Below are 15,246 nucleotides of genomic sequence, written 5' to 3' on the forward strand. Positions count from 1 at the left end.
TCAGTAATCGCCGCACTATAAATATCCACGATATCCTCCGTTTCTGGGTCAGGGTGGTTGGATGAGACATGAGGGCCAATAGAGCAATGAAGAATGATAGTGATCCTTTGCACATTATTTAAAACCTCTCCCTGGTGAAAAACACAGCAGTATTGACACTGTTGGACTTCCTCTTCTCTGAGCCTTTGAATCACAGCCCATTAATCTATGATGGATCAAACTGTGTTGAAGGTGCTGACATGTTCTGGGCTGTGGATTTGACTGGTGAGCTAAAAGAACAACCCAACAGTGGCTAAACTGATGGGGTAAACAGGGTGAGAGAAATGATGGGGCAATTTTATTTAATATTTTTAGTATTTCTGTGGATCTGCGGAGCAGATGACACACCATGACAGTCTGACTGCTGCCAAAATAAAGCAGCAGCCTCAGCATCTGGGTGTGAAATCTGTTAAATCGTCCCCTCATTTTATATTTACCAGTCAGAGTAAACACAAATCACCACAACATATTCTCTACCACAAAATAGCAGAACAGTCTGTACCCTGAGCCACAGATGCAACCCAAAGGGACGCAAATACCCCAGATCTAGTCTAGCACACATGGTCAGGTCTGGATTTCTGTTGAATAATACAATACATTTAGGTGTGTTTTTCACCAGACCCTCTTGAACATCAACTACTTCTTACTTTCAAACTTCTTCATACTTTTGATTTAGGCATAAATATACTGAAAAACTTAGGTCATCCATTTACAAATGCTGTTTAAAAATAAATGACTTTCTTAAGACAATTAAAGATGCCAGGTATTTGAATGTGAAATGTGCTTGGAATTTTTCATACAATGAAAGTCAGTTGGTGACCAACACTTTCCAGAACCTTCTTTTGTGTCATATATACAGTGCTCGAGAGAGCTTAACATGCTGTCAAATTAGTCAAATTAATAAATTATCTTCATCTCTTTGACAGCACACATGCTGAAAATTCTCACAACGCATACCAGGGGCGGATTTAGTGATTTTGGTGCCCTAAGCAGTTCCAGCTATGGGCGCTAAGTCCTGAAATGTACCCTTTCTACTTTTAATAAATTTTTATTTATATTGCTGTTTTTTTATATCACTCAATCTTCTTTATGGCATTTTAAATCTCTACATTTTAAATGATTAGTTTTCTTAAAATTAATTTACAACTAAAAATAATAAATATATATATTTTTTATAAATCTGACTGCTGGACTGCTCTATGATGAAAATTTTATTTTATAATATTATAATTACATAACATTACATTATTATAATAAAATTATATTTGATTGTACACTAAAAAAAATTTATTCATTCATTTTTCTTTTCGGCTTAGCCCCTTATTAATCTGAGGTTGCCACAGCTGAATAAACCGCCAACTTATGCAGCATATGTTTTGCAAAGTGGATGCCCTTCCAGCTGCAACCCATCACTGGTAAACATGATTCACACACTGATAAACACACTCCCAGACCTTCTTGCTGTGAGGCGACAGCACTACCTACTGCGCCACTGCTTCGCCTATTTCTAAACATAATAGTTTTAATAACTCATTTCTAACAACTGATTTCTTTTATCTTTGCCATGATGACAGTAAATAATATTTGACTAGATATTTTTCAAGACACTTCTATGCAGCTTAAAGTGACATTTAAAGACTTAACTAGGTTAATTAGACTAATCAGGCAAGGAAGGTTAATTAGGCAAGTTATTGTATAATGATGGTTTGTTCTGTAGATTATCGAAAAAATATATATAGCTTAAAGGGGCTAATAATATTGTCCTTAAAATGGTGTTCAATTTTTTTAAATGCTTTTATTCTCTTTGAAATAAAACAAACAAGACTTTCTCTGGAAGAAAAAATATTTTCAGACAGACTGTGAAAATTTCCTTGCTCTGTTAAACAACATTTGGGAAATATTTAAAAAAGAAAAAAAATTTAATGGGGGCTGATAATTCTAACAACTATATGTGTTTTATTTCTTCATTACATCAGTCTAATAATACAGAGGGCATCTGGCTCACTGTTCTGGACGTGTGGATCTGCTATTTGCTAATGGCTAGAAAAGTGATTCTGATCTCTTACACTATCAGAACCTATAAAAGTCCCACAAACAGACTTCAAACACGTTCACTAGAGGACATAGCACGCCACTGAGGTATTAGACAGTATCTGCAACCTGACGTACATGAGGAGAGAAAGAGAAAGAGGCTCATGCTGAAAACATTTGCCTAAAGTGTTATCAAACAGAGATAAGCTCCATCTAGAATCTAAAACCTTTTTCAGCTCCAATAAAACAAAATGAAAAAGAAAAACATTGAAAGCAAGCAACTTCGGAATCATTGCAAATGATGGAGACTGTTGTTTTGATCTCATATTGCATGTTTCTTTGCAAACTAATTCTGTCCAGAGATGAATACAGAATTACTTTCGACCGCAACCTCAGAGAAAAAAAAACATAGTATTATAACAATGTTTGAAAGTATTTTCTGAGCTAAATAATGATTGCGGACTCGATCCAAAAATACATAATGAAATGAACTACGATGTTCCTTTAAAGTCTGATCACACACACACACACACACATTCTCTCTCTCTTTATCCTACGCTCTTTGATTCTCCAATTTCTATTTTCATCTGTTAATCTATCCTTGTGAAATTGCCTTGTTTTGTTTTCCCCTTCAGTCAGAACTGTTCTTTCCAAGTTAGACAAAAAAACACATACAGGCCGTGCTGTACTCTTTCTTATGGTCAAACTCTGTCGGTTTAAAGCTATTAGGTTCTCCACACCCCTCAAACCCTGCCATTCATTCATTGCTCCTTTCCTCGTGTCTGCTATCTATTCTCGTGTGTGAGCTGCCAGAGCAGTGTGTGTCTGTTTACACCTCTCCTCCACACAATCCACACACACTCAGTTTTCAAGTGGGCCTCGGACTATTTGCAATTCATCACGATACATTGCTCTTGAGCTTCAGCACAGTTTATACACAGAGCGCTGCTGAGAGACTAAGAATTCAGTTTCTGGAATACGTTTTTGAGCAATAATTTAAGTTACAAATAGCTACAAAAACGAAATTATAAAAGATGGATGAGAGCTTATTTAACAGTGTCTGGATAAAAGACATTACTCTGTGCTGCAAAAAGGATGCTCAATTGCTTATCAAAAGTCCTACTGTAAACTTGCTGAGAATATTAAAAATAAATAAATAAATATTTAATATTTAATGTATTGTTATTTGTAGGATTGTTATTATTTAATATATATGTAATAAATAATGAAAACAATATACTGTTTTTAAAATCTGATATTGTTCAGTTTACTTTGCTTTCTTTGAGGGATTTGTAGCTGACATTTTATAGTTTTGAGATATTTATGTTCTATTAATTAATAAATAGCCGTGCAATATTTTGCAAACAACAGCACTTGTCCAGTCTCTTAACCCTTCACCCTAATGTATTACTCCGCCCACATACAGAGGCAAGCAGAGGAAACTCCAAAGTTTGACAAAAATTGCTGCTGTTGGATAACATGATGTACTTTTAAGGCTTTCAGGTCAGGAATTTAGTTGTTTAATTGTAGGGTTAATTATTGTGAAATTTCGATTGCAACAGAGAAATACTGGGAAATCTCTGTAGACTGATGGCATTTCATTGTGTTCAGCCTTATCATCTTATAATGTCAGCAAAAATCACCTGCTTTGTCATCACTTTAGACATTACGCTAGAGAATCATTCAAACGCTAACTCCAAAGTGACGTTTGTAAAGTAGCAACGGTTTTTCTGTTCTGACGTCAGCTGCAGATGTGAATGAGTGGCGGAAGAAAGTAGTTTCTCCTACAAAAGTGTTTTTGAGACTGATTTTCTTTTTTTATACACACGATTATGCTGTCAAACAGTTGTATAAACGCAATATCACACTCGTAGCAATGGAATGTGACTATTTTCTTACTGGTGGTGGCACTAAGGCACTCAGCTCGTGGCCTTGTGCCATCGCACGCCTCCCATGAGTGCCGATATACAACCATATTGCACTGCTACTCGTGTGATATTGCTTATATATTATCTTATATTATACTATATTATAACTAGCTGTGATGAAACACTTGGCTCATAAGAATACATACCAAAGTTTGGGTTCATAAGAATGGGATGAATATTTTGAACAGTATTTTTGAAAAAACCTCAATGACTAAATATATGACTGGGAAAAAAGAGCCTGCAGGTGCATTTTAAATGTTGTAACTAATCATCCTGCAATGAATGTCACTGCAGAACTGAGTATGAATTATCATACGCAGTAAAAGGCAGAACAATTCTCTCAGACCTGAGGACAGTGCATGAATCACGAGTGTCTAAAATTTCTGATTGAATCTGTATGTGACTCTTTTCAACAGAAAGCTTGTATAAGGTTTTGGGGATGCTAAAGCCTTATATTATATTCTGTAATATTTAGGGCTGTCCATTTCATTTGTCATTTGTTGTTATAATTAGTTTCATACAGTTTGACGATGCAGGCAAAAACAAAGAACACATTTATATGCTCCTATATATGTCTTAAATTTAAAGGGTATTATAAGTCTTAAGCAATTTCACATAAGAATAGGATTAAGCAACAAGTTCATATCACGCATTAATAATGCTGTATTTGTGCAGATGTCATAATGATACGGCAGTTTAGTAAATAAGAAGTTAAATGGACAGTTCACCAGTTTTGTTGAACAGAAAAAGATATTTTGAAACTAGTTGGCAAACTGTAACATTTTTGGGTATACTATTGCTATATTATATCATATAAGTACATTTAGTGATTTCGCAGGTGGTTTTTACCCAAAATAGAAATTAATCCCCTGCTTTTAACCCATCCAAGTGCATACACATTATGAGTGAGGAGTGAGAGCAAACACACATAACCATGCCCTTAACCAGGGGAAAGACCCACCCCTCATTGACAAAGGTCCAGAAATTTGCCCTATACATGACCTAAATTGTCCTATTTTGACAGCTGTGTCATTATAAATGGTGAAAATAGTGAGAATAAAAAGGCGTTAAGGCCAATCATAATCCTCTGCTGGCTGTCGCTTTGGCGTGACTTCAGATAATCAGTTTTGCCCAATGCTAACAAATATTTTTCATTAGTCCAGCAACCAGCTGTGCAAGAAAATAATAATAATAATTCTTTACATTTATATACCGCTTTTCTGGGCACTCAAAGCGCTTTACACAATGGGGGAAATTTCCTAATCCACCACCAGTGTGTAGCATCCACCTGGATGATGCGATGGCAGCCATTTTGCGCCAGACCGCACACCACATACCAGCTGATTGGCGGAGAGGAGACAGAGTGATGATATGCCAATCATGACATGGGGAGGGTTAGGAAGCCATGATGGACAGAGGCCAGAGGGCAGATTTGGCCAGGATGCCGGGGTTAAACACCTACTCTATTTTGAAGGACATCCTGGGATTTTTAATGACCACACCGTCGGGACCTCGGTTTAACGTCTCATGCGAAAGACGTTGAAACATACAATCTGATGTAAGAGAAGTCACCTTTCACTACTGTATTTTTTTAAATAGAGAAAATGTTTTACAAGTAACATTTATTCCAAATCTTGCACCTTATTTTTGAAGCAGAAAATGACCAATAAAAAGATGTGAAGCACCAAAAGCACACATATTATGGTACTATTACTATTACTAATACTATTTTGGCCGTTGTTCTTATCCATGAATTTTCAAATTACATTGTTTACAAGAGAGGCAAGAAAAATGGTTACACTCTACATTATTATTATTGTTATTATTGTTATTATTATTATTATTATTTATTTATTTATTTTTAAATAATTTTTTATTCAAATAACCAAACTCTGACTGAGGAAAGTTGAATGTGCTGGCCAGTTTGTTATTGATCTAATAAATGACAATAGGCTACAGTTTTTATTTAAACTTTAACAGATTCCTTTTTTTTAATGATATATGATGTGATAAATTTGTATTTATTTTATTTTTTCATTTTTCTTTATTCTACATTTTAGAAAATTTTTGATCTTTAGAACATATTTTTTGTACATTAAAAATTGTGGTGATGATGACCATCCTTCAAGCTAATCCAGGTAAAAATAGTGCTTAAATTCACTAAGTATTTAAATTTCTTAAATAACTATAAAATGAGGCAAATAACTGCAAAAACATCCACATTTTGAGAGAAAATAACCACCTCTTTTACCAGGCCTGCATAAACACACACTGTGAGCATACATCCGGAGCAGTGGGCTGCTATTGCTTACAGCACCCGGGGAGCAATTTGGGATTAGGTGCCTTGATCAAGAGCACCTCGTATGGAAGGTGGGTGAGAGTGTGATTTGTTCACTCCCCTGATCTTCAGTTCCTGCAATGACCAGGAATTGAACCTGTAACTTTTGGATTACAATTCCAATTTACTATCCATTAGGCCATAACTGCCCCTCACAGTGAGAAATGATGTGACTCAACGGTATTTAAAACAAGTGCTACTAATACAAAAGTTCTAATATTGTTACAAAAATAAAAGCTAGGGTAGATTTCTTTTTTTAAATGTAGTCTAATACTTATGGAAGAAATGAGTTTTCAGTTGCCGTCTAAATGTTGCCAGAGAATCAGCAGTCTGTATGGGATTTGAAAGATTGTTCTACCAGCGAGGAACTGTAAGATTCTGAATGTAGTTCCATACAGCTCTTGACCACATTACAACTCCATATCAATACAACAAATAATTTCAGTTACTGCACGGTCTCAACAAAACAGAAGGCTTTAAATAAGATGCATAAGAATTAAGTCATTCAAACAGCAGCTGTTTGAGGACAGAAAAGTGACAAATGTCTAGTAAATACAACATTTGAAAAATGTCTTATTGTGTGGTAAGTTAAGCATATAAGAGTAACTGAGTCCATTGAATGATTAGAAAATATCAAATCATCACCTCAGGTGTGCATTATTTTCCCAATAATTCAGAGTTTCTGTTACTTATTAGTTGCTCATATTATATGTCATGTGTAGGTTCTGTGACAAACAAATGTGAATATGTGTTTTTTTAAATTAACTACCAATAAACCATGCAAATAATGAATACAAAGTATCACCATTATCCAATATATCGAAAATATTCCATTATCAATATGAAGATGGAGATGTTTCAGTGAGTGTTTTGTGCAGACAGAGCCGGATCGGTCATTGTCCTGCTGCTCTGTGGTCCCTGAGCAGTAAATCAGCCAGTTCAGCATGTACTCTTTAAATGCCATTCCCTGCCAGACTGTTTCTCTAAATTACACATGCCTCCTCAGCACTGTATGTCACTGTCAGACAACACTGAGACATGTTCGCCAAAGAGAAAGAGAGGCTGTCAAGCTTTTTAATAGCATCAGACACACTGCTTTTATATATTGCACTGTATGTGGCTGCACGTGTAGTACAACTGTGCAAGTTAAAGTGTGCTCTGTGTTTCCAGCTGCACACAAACACACATGCAGGGCTGTCAATCATCAGATGAACAGCAGGCCTTGCACATTAATAATGTCATAATTTACAGGCTTGTGTTTTGTTGTATGTTTAGGCTTGGATAAATTGCCCACCTGCATCTGATTGCGGTGCTGGACTGAAATCTGCTCTGTTGGAGAGATTGTACTTTTCTTGGACAATGGCTTTTAAAGTATTTTCTTCTGGTGGCTTCAGTCCAATGAGTCTGCAGGACTGTTAAAATAGACTGGCACCTATGAGCCCCGATGGCCTTGTCAAGCCTCTCTGTTTTCATTTAACATATTTCTGCCTCCTGCCTCTGTTTAATGTCCACTGACCTTGAAAAAGATGTCATAAAACACAGGTGACACTTTTGGTTCTGTGAAGGAATATGTCCCACAGCGAATGGCTGACGCTCTATTGCACAGCGTAAAGACTGATTGGAAAAAGAGAATCATAACCATTTTTCTTTTTCTTTGGTAGAATTATTTAAACTCTTATTAGAGATTTCAATTATATAAAGATTTTCTCCTTTTTTTTAATATACAGTTGAAGTCAGAATTATTAGCCATGAATTATCTTTGCCATGATGACAGCACATAATATTTTACTAGATATTTTCAAGACACTTCTATACAGCTTAAAGTGACATTTAAAAGCTTAACCAGGTTAACTAGGCAGGACATCATTTGGGAAATATTTAAAAAAGAAAAAAAATCAAAGAGGGCTAATAATTCTGACTCCAACTGAATATTTCTGGGCAATGGAAGATTATTCTTAATGATGGAAAAACTAACTTTATATTTTTAAAAATGCATGCGTGTACAGAAAGAAGCCATCCAACTCACTTCCAAAGCAAAGTTGTAATAATATTTTTAATATTGTATCCAGTTCTGCTACTGTATATTTAGTTAAATTGCTACTAAATGCCTCAAACACAACTCAAATCTTAAAAAGTACTACAAACATTACTAATATATTTGAAAATAATATTTTATGAAGTAGTGCACTGGATGATGATCGAGGTAGTCAAGTTTTATGGTTATGTTCGGTAATATGCCTCAGTTATACATTTTTATGCAATTACATCTAATTTATTCATCAAACTTTTGTTTTCAGTGTTTTTAGGGATATTGAGCAGTCCTCAGTGACATTTGTGATATTAAATTAAAGGTAACAGGTTTGCATTCCTATTATTCAATGATCATGAAAGACTTTTTATTTTACAGATTTCTAATTTGCATCACTTTAAGATGGAAGATTTCGATCGGTCTGTGCATCGCTGCAACAAGTCAAACCCACCTAAATTTATTATATTTTAAAAATGTGATTAATTCCTCTCTATTTTTAAGCTCTATTTCTCTGCTTTTTTTCTTTTCTTTTTAATTTTTTTAATTTTTTGGTGGAAACTGTGCTACTTTATAAAATTGTAAATAGTAAGATTTAAAGAACAGCAATTACTTAACATGATTTTTAACAACTATCTATTTTATCCTTGTTTAGTGAGAAAAAGTATTCACCTCAGTTTTTTAAATGGCAGCAGTATCAAAAATAGCATTTTCCCATACAGATTACATCAGTTGATTTTTTTTGTTTTTACAGTCCCCAAATGACATACAGGTACAGTACAGAAAACAGGGGCCTTTTTATAATCAATATGACAAATAACACACCAGCAGCCAGTTTATGTCTCAAATGATGCACCTTCTATTAGGCTTATGAGTTCCTGCATATCCAAAACCTGATGCAACATGTAAAAACACATCTAAGACAAATTTCTGAGAGCACGCTCACTTTACTGCAAGCTCTCGTCTTCCCTAATAGCACAGCATGCTGATCTATATCATCTAGACCCAGTACCACACATAGAGGGAAAACACTGAGCGAGATTCCTGCCATTAAATATCCCATTAAAGTGTATTTGACATAAAATCCCTGGCATGTGCCCTGGAATTCTCTCGCTTCTTGTTTTCAATGAAACTCCCATCAGGGTTCCCGTTGCGTTTTATTTCGTATTTTTCTTATACAATGGCCTCTTAAGTTTTCCATCCGAGTGCTTGAGGCTTTGCTGGCCCGGTGGCTCCTTTGCCACGTCTGATCTGTAAAACTTTATGTGAGGAGTGATAAAAAAGCTTTTTTAGATTAAATTCGTTTCATTAAGCTATAGCAAGATATGATACATTGGTTTGAATACTGTACATCTGAGCTAAAACTTAGCATCTTGGTTAACCGAGCGCAGAGAGACACAGACAGCTAGACAGCTATTAAAAAAAGAGAAAGAAAACCGACTATAGATCTAAAATTTCAACCTCACGCCCTATTAGTTTGAAACCCAATGAATGTTTGTATTAAAATATCCAGGAATGCAGAAGAAAAGAAAATGGAAGGAAAAAGAATAGCTGAGAAATCCCAGGAGGACATGATGCAAACTCCAGCAACTAGATTGAATGACAAATTCAATATCAATTTAATTCAGAGTTTATTGCTGCATTTTGTTCTGATTGATCCCTTATTCGCTCTTACGCAGATGCTGCTGTGTGGGATCCTGTGCTTCTAAACATTTGGGTCTGGTTGTATACTTGTGTGAAATGACAAACCGACACTTGTACAGTACCAGACAAAGAAAAGACACTCAAATTCATTATTCAATATTCATTAAAGCGCCTGTATTATGATTTTTGAAATATTACCTTTCATGCAGTGTGTAGTGGTTTGCAAAAGTAAAAGAACTTCAATGTTTTAAAGAATAAAGAGAATGTACAATGCATTTATTGTCTTAAAGAACGGCTAACATGAGTCAAATTTTACTTATGTAACTGAACTATGTAGCTCTATAATTTTGCATAATGTGCAAAATATGCTATTCATCAACATAGGCTCATTCTGAAGACGTAGCCCTATGTATGTTTCTGGAGATCGCAAATTATGTAGCCAGAAGTACGTATGGCTGCATTTTGTCTTTAAAATGAACACTATGGGGTGGTATGACGTCGTTCCTTTTCACGGTTACGAGCTGACCGCTTACCTCCATGTGGACGGCTTTCCCGCTGTTACCAGTTTGTTCAGTTAGCTCGCCATGTATGTCAGTGGACTTTAGAGGCAGAGAGGAGCTGACCACGACGACAGGGTTTGAGTCTGGCAAAGAATGGTTCCAAAAGGTGGGTAAGACAAAAGCAGTAAACAGTTAAAAAAAATAATAAAAATAAAAATCTGACAATTGCTTTTTAAAAAAGATTGCTTTTTTTAAACTGTCTGTTGGGTCTAGGGAAGTGGGTGGAAATAAGAAGAGAAAGAGGAGGGTAGGTCGGTCAATCTGTCAGTCAGTCAGTTGACAGCAACCTCTAGTGGATTTATATGAGAACAGCAAGCGGTAATGCCACTAGCAAGAAAAATTAGAGATCTCAAAAGCATACACCGCAAGCTTCAGTAGATTCACGATAACAAAAACTGCAAAAAACGTACCTCATGGGACATCTATGGCTCTCTCCAGAAGTGTATATATTGGTTCGTTTTAACAATGAGCCTTGGTTGCTATTCATTGTCTGTCTATGTTAAGATTTTAAACGGTTGCATCTTGTGACATCATATTCAGTTTTGTTTGTTTTTTTAGATCTCGTTGGTTCATGCTGCATTGTTTTAGCTGAACCGCACTATGCTTTGTTTGGAAATGGATTGAAACCCATCTTTTAGTGGCATCAGTATGCTAGTTTGTGTGCACCAAGGTTTAAATGACAGAAATCACACTTATTCAAACAAACTTGACCAAGTTTAAACAAAGCCTGCCAAGTGTGAACACACCATAGGAGCTTAACTAAATTCTGAAAGAACTAATTCAAGCTTAATTAAGCAACAAATCTCTTTAAAACTCTTAAAATGTCTATATCAGCAGGTGTTTACACAAACAGTCTTTAAACACCGGTCCAGAAGGTGGTTTGCAACATCTAAATACCCAAATGCCTTGGGTTTAAAGAAAATCCCAGCATTCTGTCCCTCAGCCCTGAGATAATGCAAACCATGTTTGTCAGTAAGAAATGTCCAAATGAAATGAGAAACAAAGTAAAACAAAGCCTGCACGGTGAGATCCCTGCGGCTTGATGTAAACAGCAGTATGTAAGCGAAGAAATGAGGAGCAAGCAATGTTATCAGTTATGAATCCTGTCAGGACAAAGACTCAGTGTTCTGACCTGGAGAAATCTGTGGCGCGTTCATGAAGAAAAGAAAGTGAAGACATGCGCTTGAAGGCATTAGTCGCCGACACAGTATCTCACATAAATTCCTATGGATGATCAATAGGGGCTGACATTCTTCCAGATGATGATGAACAGGGCTTAAATAATTGCCAGAACTCTCCTGAAACATATTTGTCATTTTGGAACGTCTAAAAGATTTGTGATAACATCACAAACACCTGGAGGACTTAAACAGCACATGGAAGCAAACAAAGCCAACTGTGAAGACTGTAGACGCTCCCTGCTGAGAGACTCCAAACCAATGCTGACCTCAAAACAGACGAGTTCGAGCAGATTCAACTCTGGCAGAGCCTTTTTCGTTAAATGAGAAAATCTCTAGAAACCAGATGAAGCCATTATCAAGCAGATGCAAAGAGGAAATTAATAGAAAAATGCAATTTTTTTTCTTTCTTATTATCTCTACAGTAGATCTAATTTTCAAATACTGTTACATTTGTTCTCATAAGTATTGAAAACACTTATTTTTTTGCAGAAACTGTAATATAACTGTAATTGTGTCTGTCCTCACAAACCTCTCCAAACATGCTTCTTTGGCCAACATTCACCTTAAAACTTTCAATGTTATCGAACATTCTTTTGGACAATTACAAAATATTCATTCATTCATTCGTTTTCTTTTCGGCTTATTAATCCTTTATTAATCCAGGGTCGCCACAGCGGAATGAACCCCCTACCAATAAACAGTTGAAGGCAAAATTATTAGCTCTCTAATAAATAATGATTAACAGAGCAAGGACATTTTCACAGTATTTTCTAGAATAATTATTTCTTCTGAAGAAAGTCATATCTTATTTAATTTGCCTGCAGTAAAATCTTCTTCTTTTTCAAATTAGTTTTGAAAATAGTTTTTAAGGTCAATAGTTATAACCCCCCAAAACACTGTTGTCAAATGGCTTGCCTGATTAACCTAACTTGACTTCATTAACCTAGTTAAACCTTTTAACTGCACTTTAAGCTGAGTACTAGTACCTTGCAAAAACTAGTAAAAAAGGATGTACTGTCAAGATGGCAGAAACAAAATAAATTTGTTATTAAAACTGTTATTCAAAAATATTCATACAGAAATACAGTGGTATATACCGATTAGCATGCCAAGAGTGTACATGCTGTATATAGTTTGTTTGCACGCAAGTAATGATAGAGCCAAATGTAAGACTGCTGTAAGTCACTGTAACACTGGTTTGCTTCATCCATCCTACAGATGTGTTCTATTTCTTATATGCATGGTTGTGAGATGATTCCAAAATTGTGTGTTTGTTAGTCATGCTGAATCATTGAAAGCAGTTAAATACTCATATTTTATTGCAATGCTATAGAGATTTCCTGGGTTAACCGTGTTTTTGATTCCAATTTGATTGAATTTGTGTTAATTTGAGCCGGATCTTGCAAGATCCTGTTCCAAAAAATGTCAGATATTCGTGTTTTATGTTCTGGTATTTATTTTAATGTATCCGGCATTAATTTGTTCATGATGAATACGTACGTGTGTGTGTTTGAGAGAGAGAATGAGTGACACACAAATGATGGTAATCACCATGCGCAAAAGCAAAAAGCAAAAGTCACGTTTAACTATTGGACAGCAGGAGACAGAAGCAAAGCGATCTCAAGTCAGCCAGAAAACTTGACAGAAGAGGTACAGTAACTGTGGGCTCTTCTTAAAGATTAGACAGAGTGAGTCATTTCATTATTATTTGTTCACTTGACATATAATAGTGAAGTGCACTGAATAATGATCGTTCATACGATTTATGTTTGTAGCTACATTTTCTTATTATCCATAACTGACCTATAACATTATATATCACAAAAAAGTAAGACCGTTCAGAAATGTGATGCTGTGTTGCAATGTGTTGCACTATCACTGTTTAATGATGTCATGTTCTGGGAAAACTGAAATTGTTTGGTGGAAGTCGGTAATGGTAACATTTATTTCCTTGTTCCGGAAATTATTCATTTACAAATTCAGAAAATTCAGATTGTCAAGCCCTTATTTTAATATATCGCACAGGCCGAAAGTGGGCCGCAATCTCCTGGTTGAGAACCACTCTCTATATTGATGTACTTTAGATACATATCAGCACACCATGAAGTATAAGTAGCTGTGTTTGAGATCAACAGTGAGTGACACTTCAGGAGGAAGTTCATCAGGCCATAGTTTAACTCTCTTCAGAAACAGTACACATACCTAGACCATATGTTTCAACACATACTGATTACCGAAGCTTCCAAACTTGCTTCTCTTTTCTTCACAAATTCACTTTTGATTAAAGACCTCAGTAGTTGGTGTTGGACACGAACTCAAAACTGTGTGAAATACTGAAAAAAAATGTGAAGATAAGAGAATGAAGATGGAAGAGTGAGAATAACTGTCACGCTGACTAAAGAAATGCTGATAGTTAATGAGCTGAAGACTAAACCAGAAATAACTACAGTGTTTACTGTACAAGGCGTTCTGTTTCATTGCAAGTCCAAATCTGATCTCTCGCAACCTTAAAACGTTTTATCAAAAGTACAAAGCTTAATATAAAAGCGCAAATTTTGTGAACTATTGAACTGCAATATTTTTAACGTACTGGTATTTTCATACTATTAAAAACATATTTCATAATATTTACAAATGTCAGGTTTAAATGAAATGATTAATGTGTGTGAGAGAGAGAATAGAGAGAGCGTATGACCCTTCAGTGACTCTCCTTGCAGCCAAAATCATACATGGACCAAAACACAGCTGATAATGGGCTGAAGAAACGGCTTCAAGATGCCATTCTTCCTTACACAGAGAAGGAAAGAATGTAAGATGGGCAGCAGCTCACCAGTCCTGTAGATAAAGTTGGCTTCTGCTTCTGAAGAGGATGGTGACAGCAGGTCTTCATCATACTCATTTGAGCTGAACGAGCCCGAGTGGTTCCTCTTCCGTGCGTCCATTACGCCATTGGCCCCCATTACATGACGGAGCGAGTCATTGAGGTAACGATGCAACAGGCTGCTCTTGTATTTAGGCGGTGACACATAGTCGTCAGCCAATGAGGCGTCTGAAGCTGCTCGAAGACCTGCCCCCATGCCGCCACCTTCCTTCTTGATGACGCTCTGGTACATGGGTTTACTGAACTCCCCGACCTGAGCTCGTGTTGCTGGGTCAGCATCTGGATGTCAAGCAGGATACATGGAACAAATTTGTAAGTACAAACTTGAGAAAATCTTTGCAAAAGCAATAAAACTACTGGTTGTATTTTCATGATTACTAGTGTGTTATGCATGACCCTTCCAGCACAATCAAAACTGTTAAAAACCAGTTCTAACAGGACGTGAGCTTGTCAGATCAAATTTGGGCCTGAGAGATTGATCACTGCCTCATTTAGGAAACTATCAAAACAAAAAACAACATTCCATTGCATTGTTGGTGCAGTGGTTACCACTATTGCCTCACGGCAAGAAGGTCATTGGTTCAAGTCCCGGCTGGGTCAGTTGGCATTTTTGTGTAG

The 15,246-nt window shown here is 36.1% G+C and overlaps 1 protein-coding gene across 1 annotated transcript in view; it reads right to left on the minus strand.

Moving 5' to 3' along the window:
- Nucleotides 1-15,246, minus strand: part of mkxa (mohawk homeobox a) — a 47,932-nt gene that overhangs the window by 14,796 nt on the left and 17,890 nt on the right. Inside the window, 1 exon segment of the mRNA NM_001098733.2 lies at nucleotides 14,578-14,907. Within this exon segment, the coding sequence (NP_001092203.2) occupies nucleotides 14,578-14,907 (330 nt within the window).

The sequence above is a fragment of the Danio rerio genome, chromosome 12 (assembly GCF_049306965.1).
Source record: "Danio rerio strain Tuebingen ecotype United States chromosome 12, GRCz12tu, whole genome shotgun sequence".
Classification (NCBI taxonomy): Eukaryota; Metazoa; Chordata; class Actinopteri; order Cypriniformes; family Danionidae; genus Danio; species Danio rerio.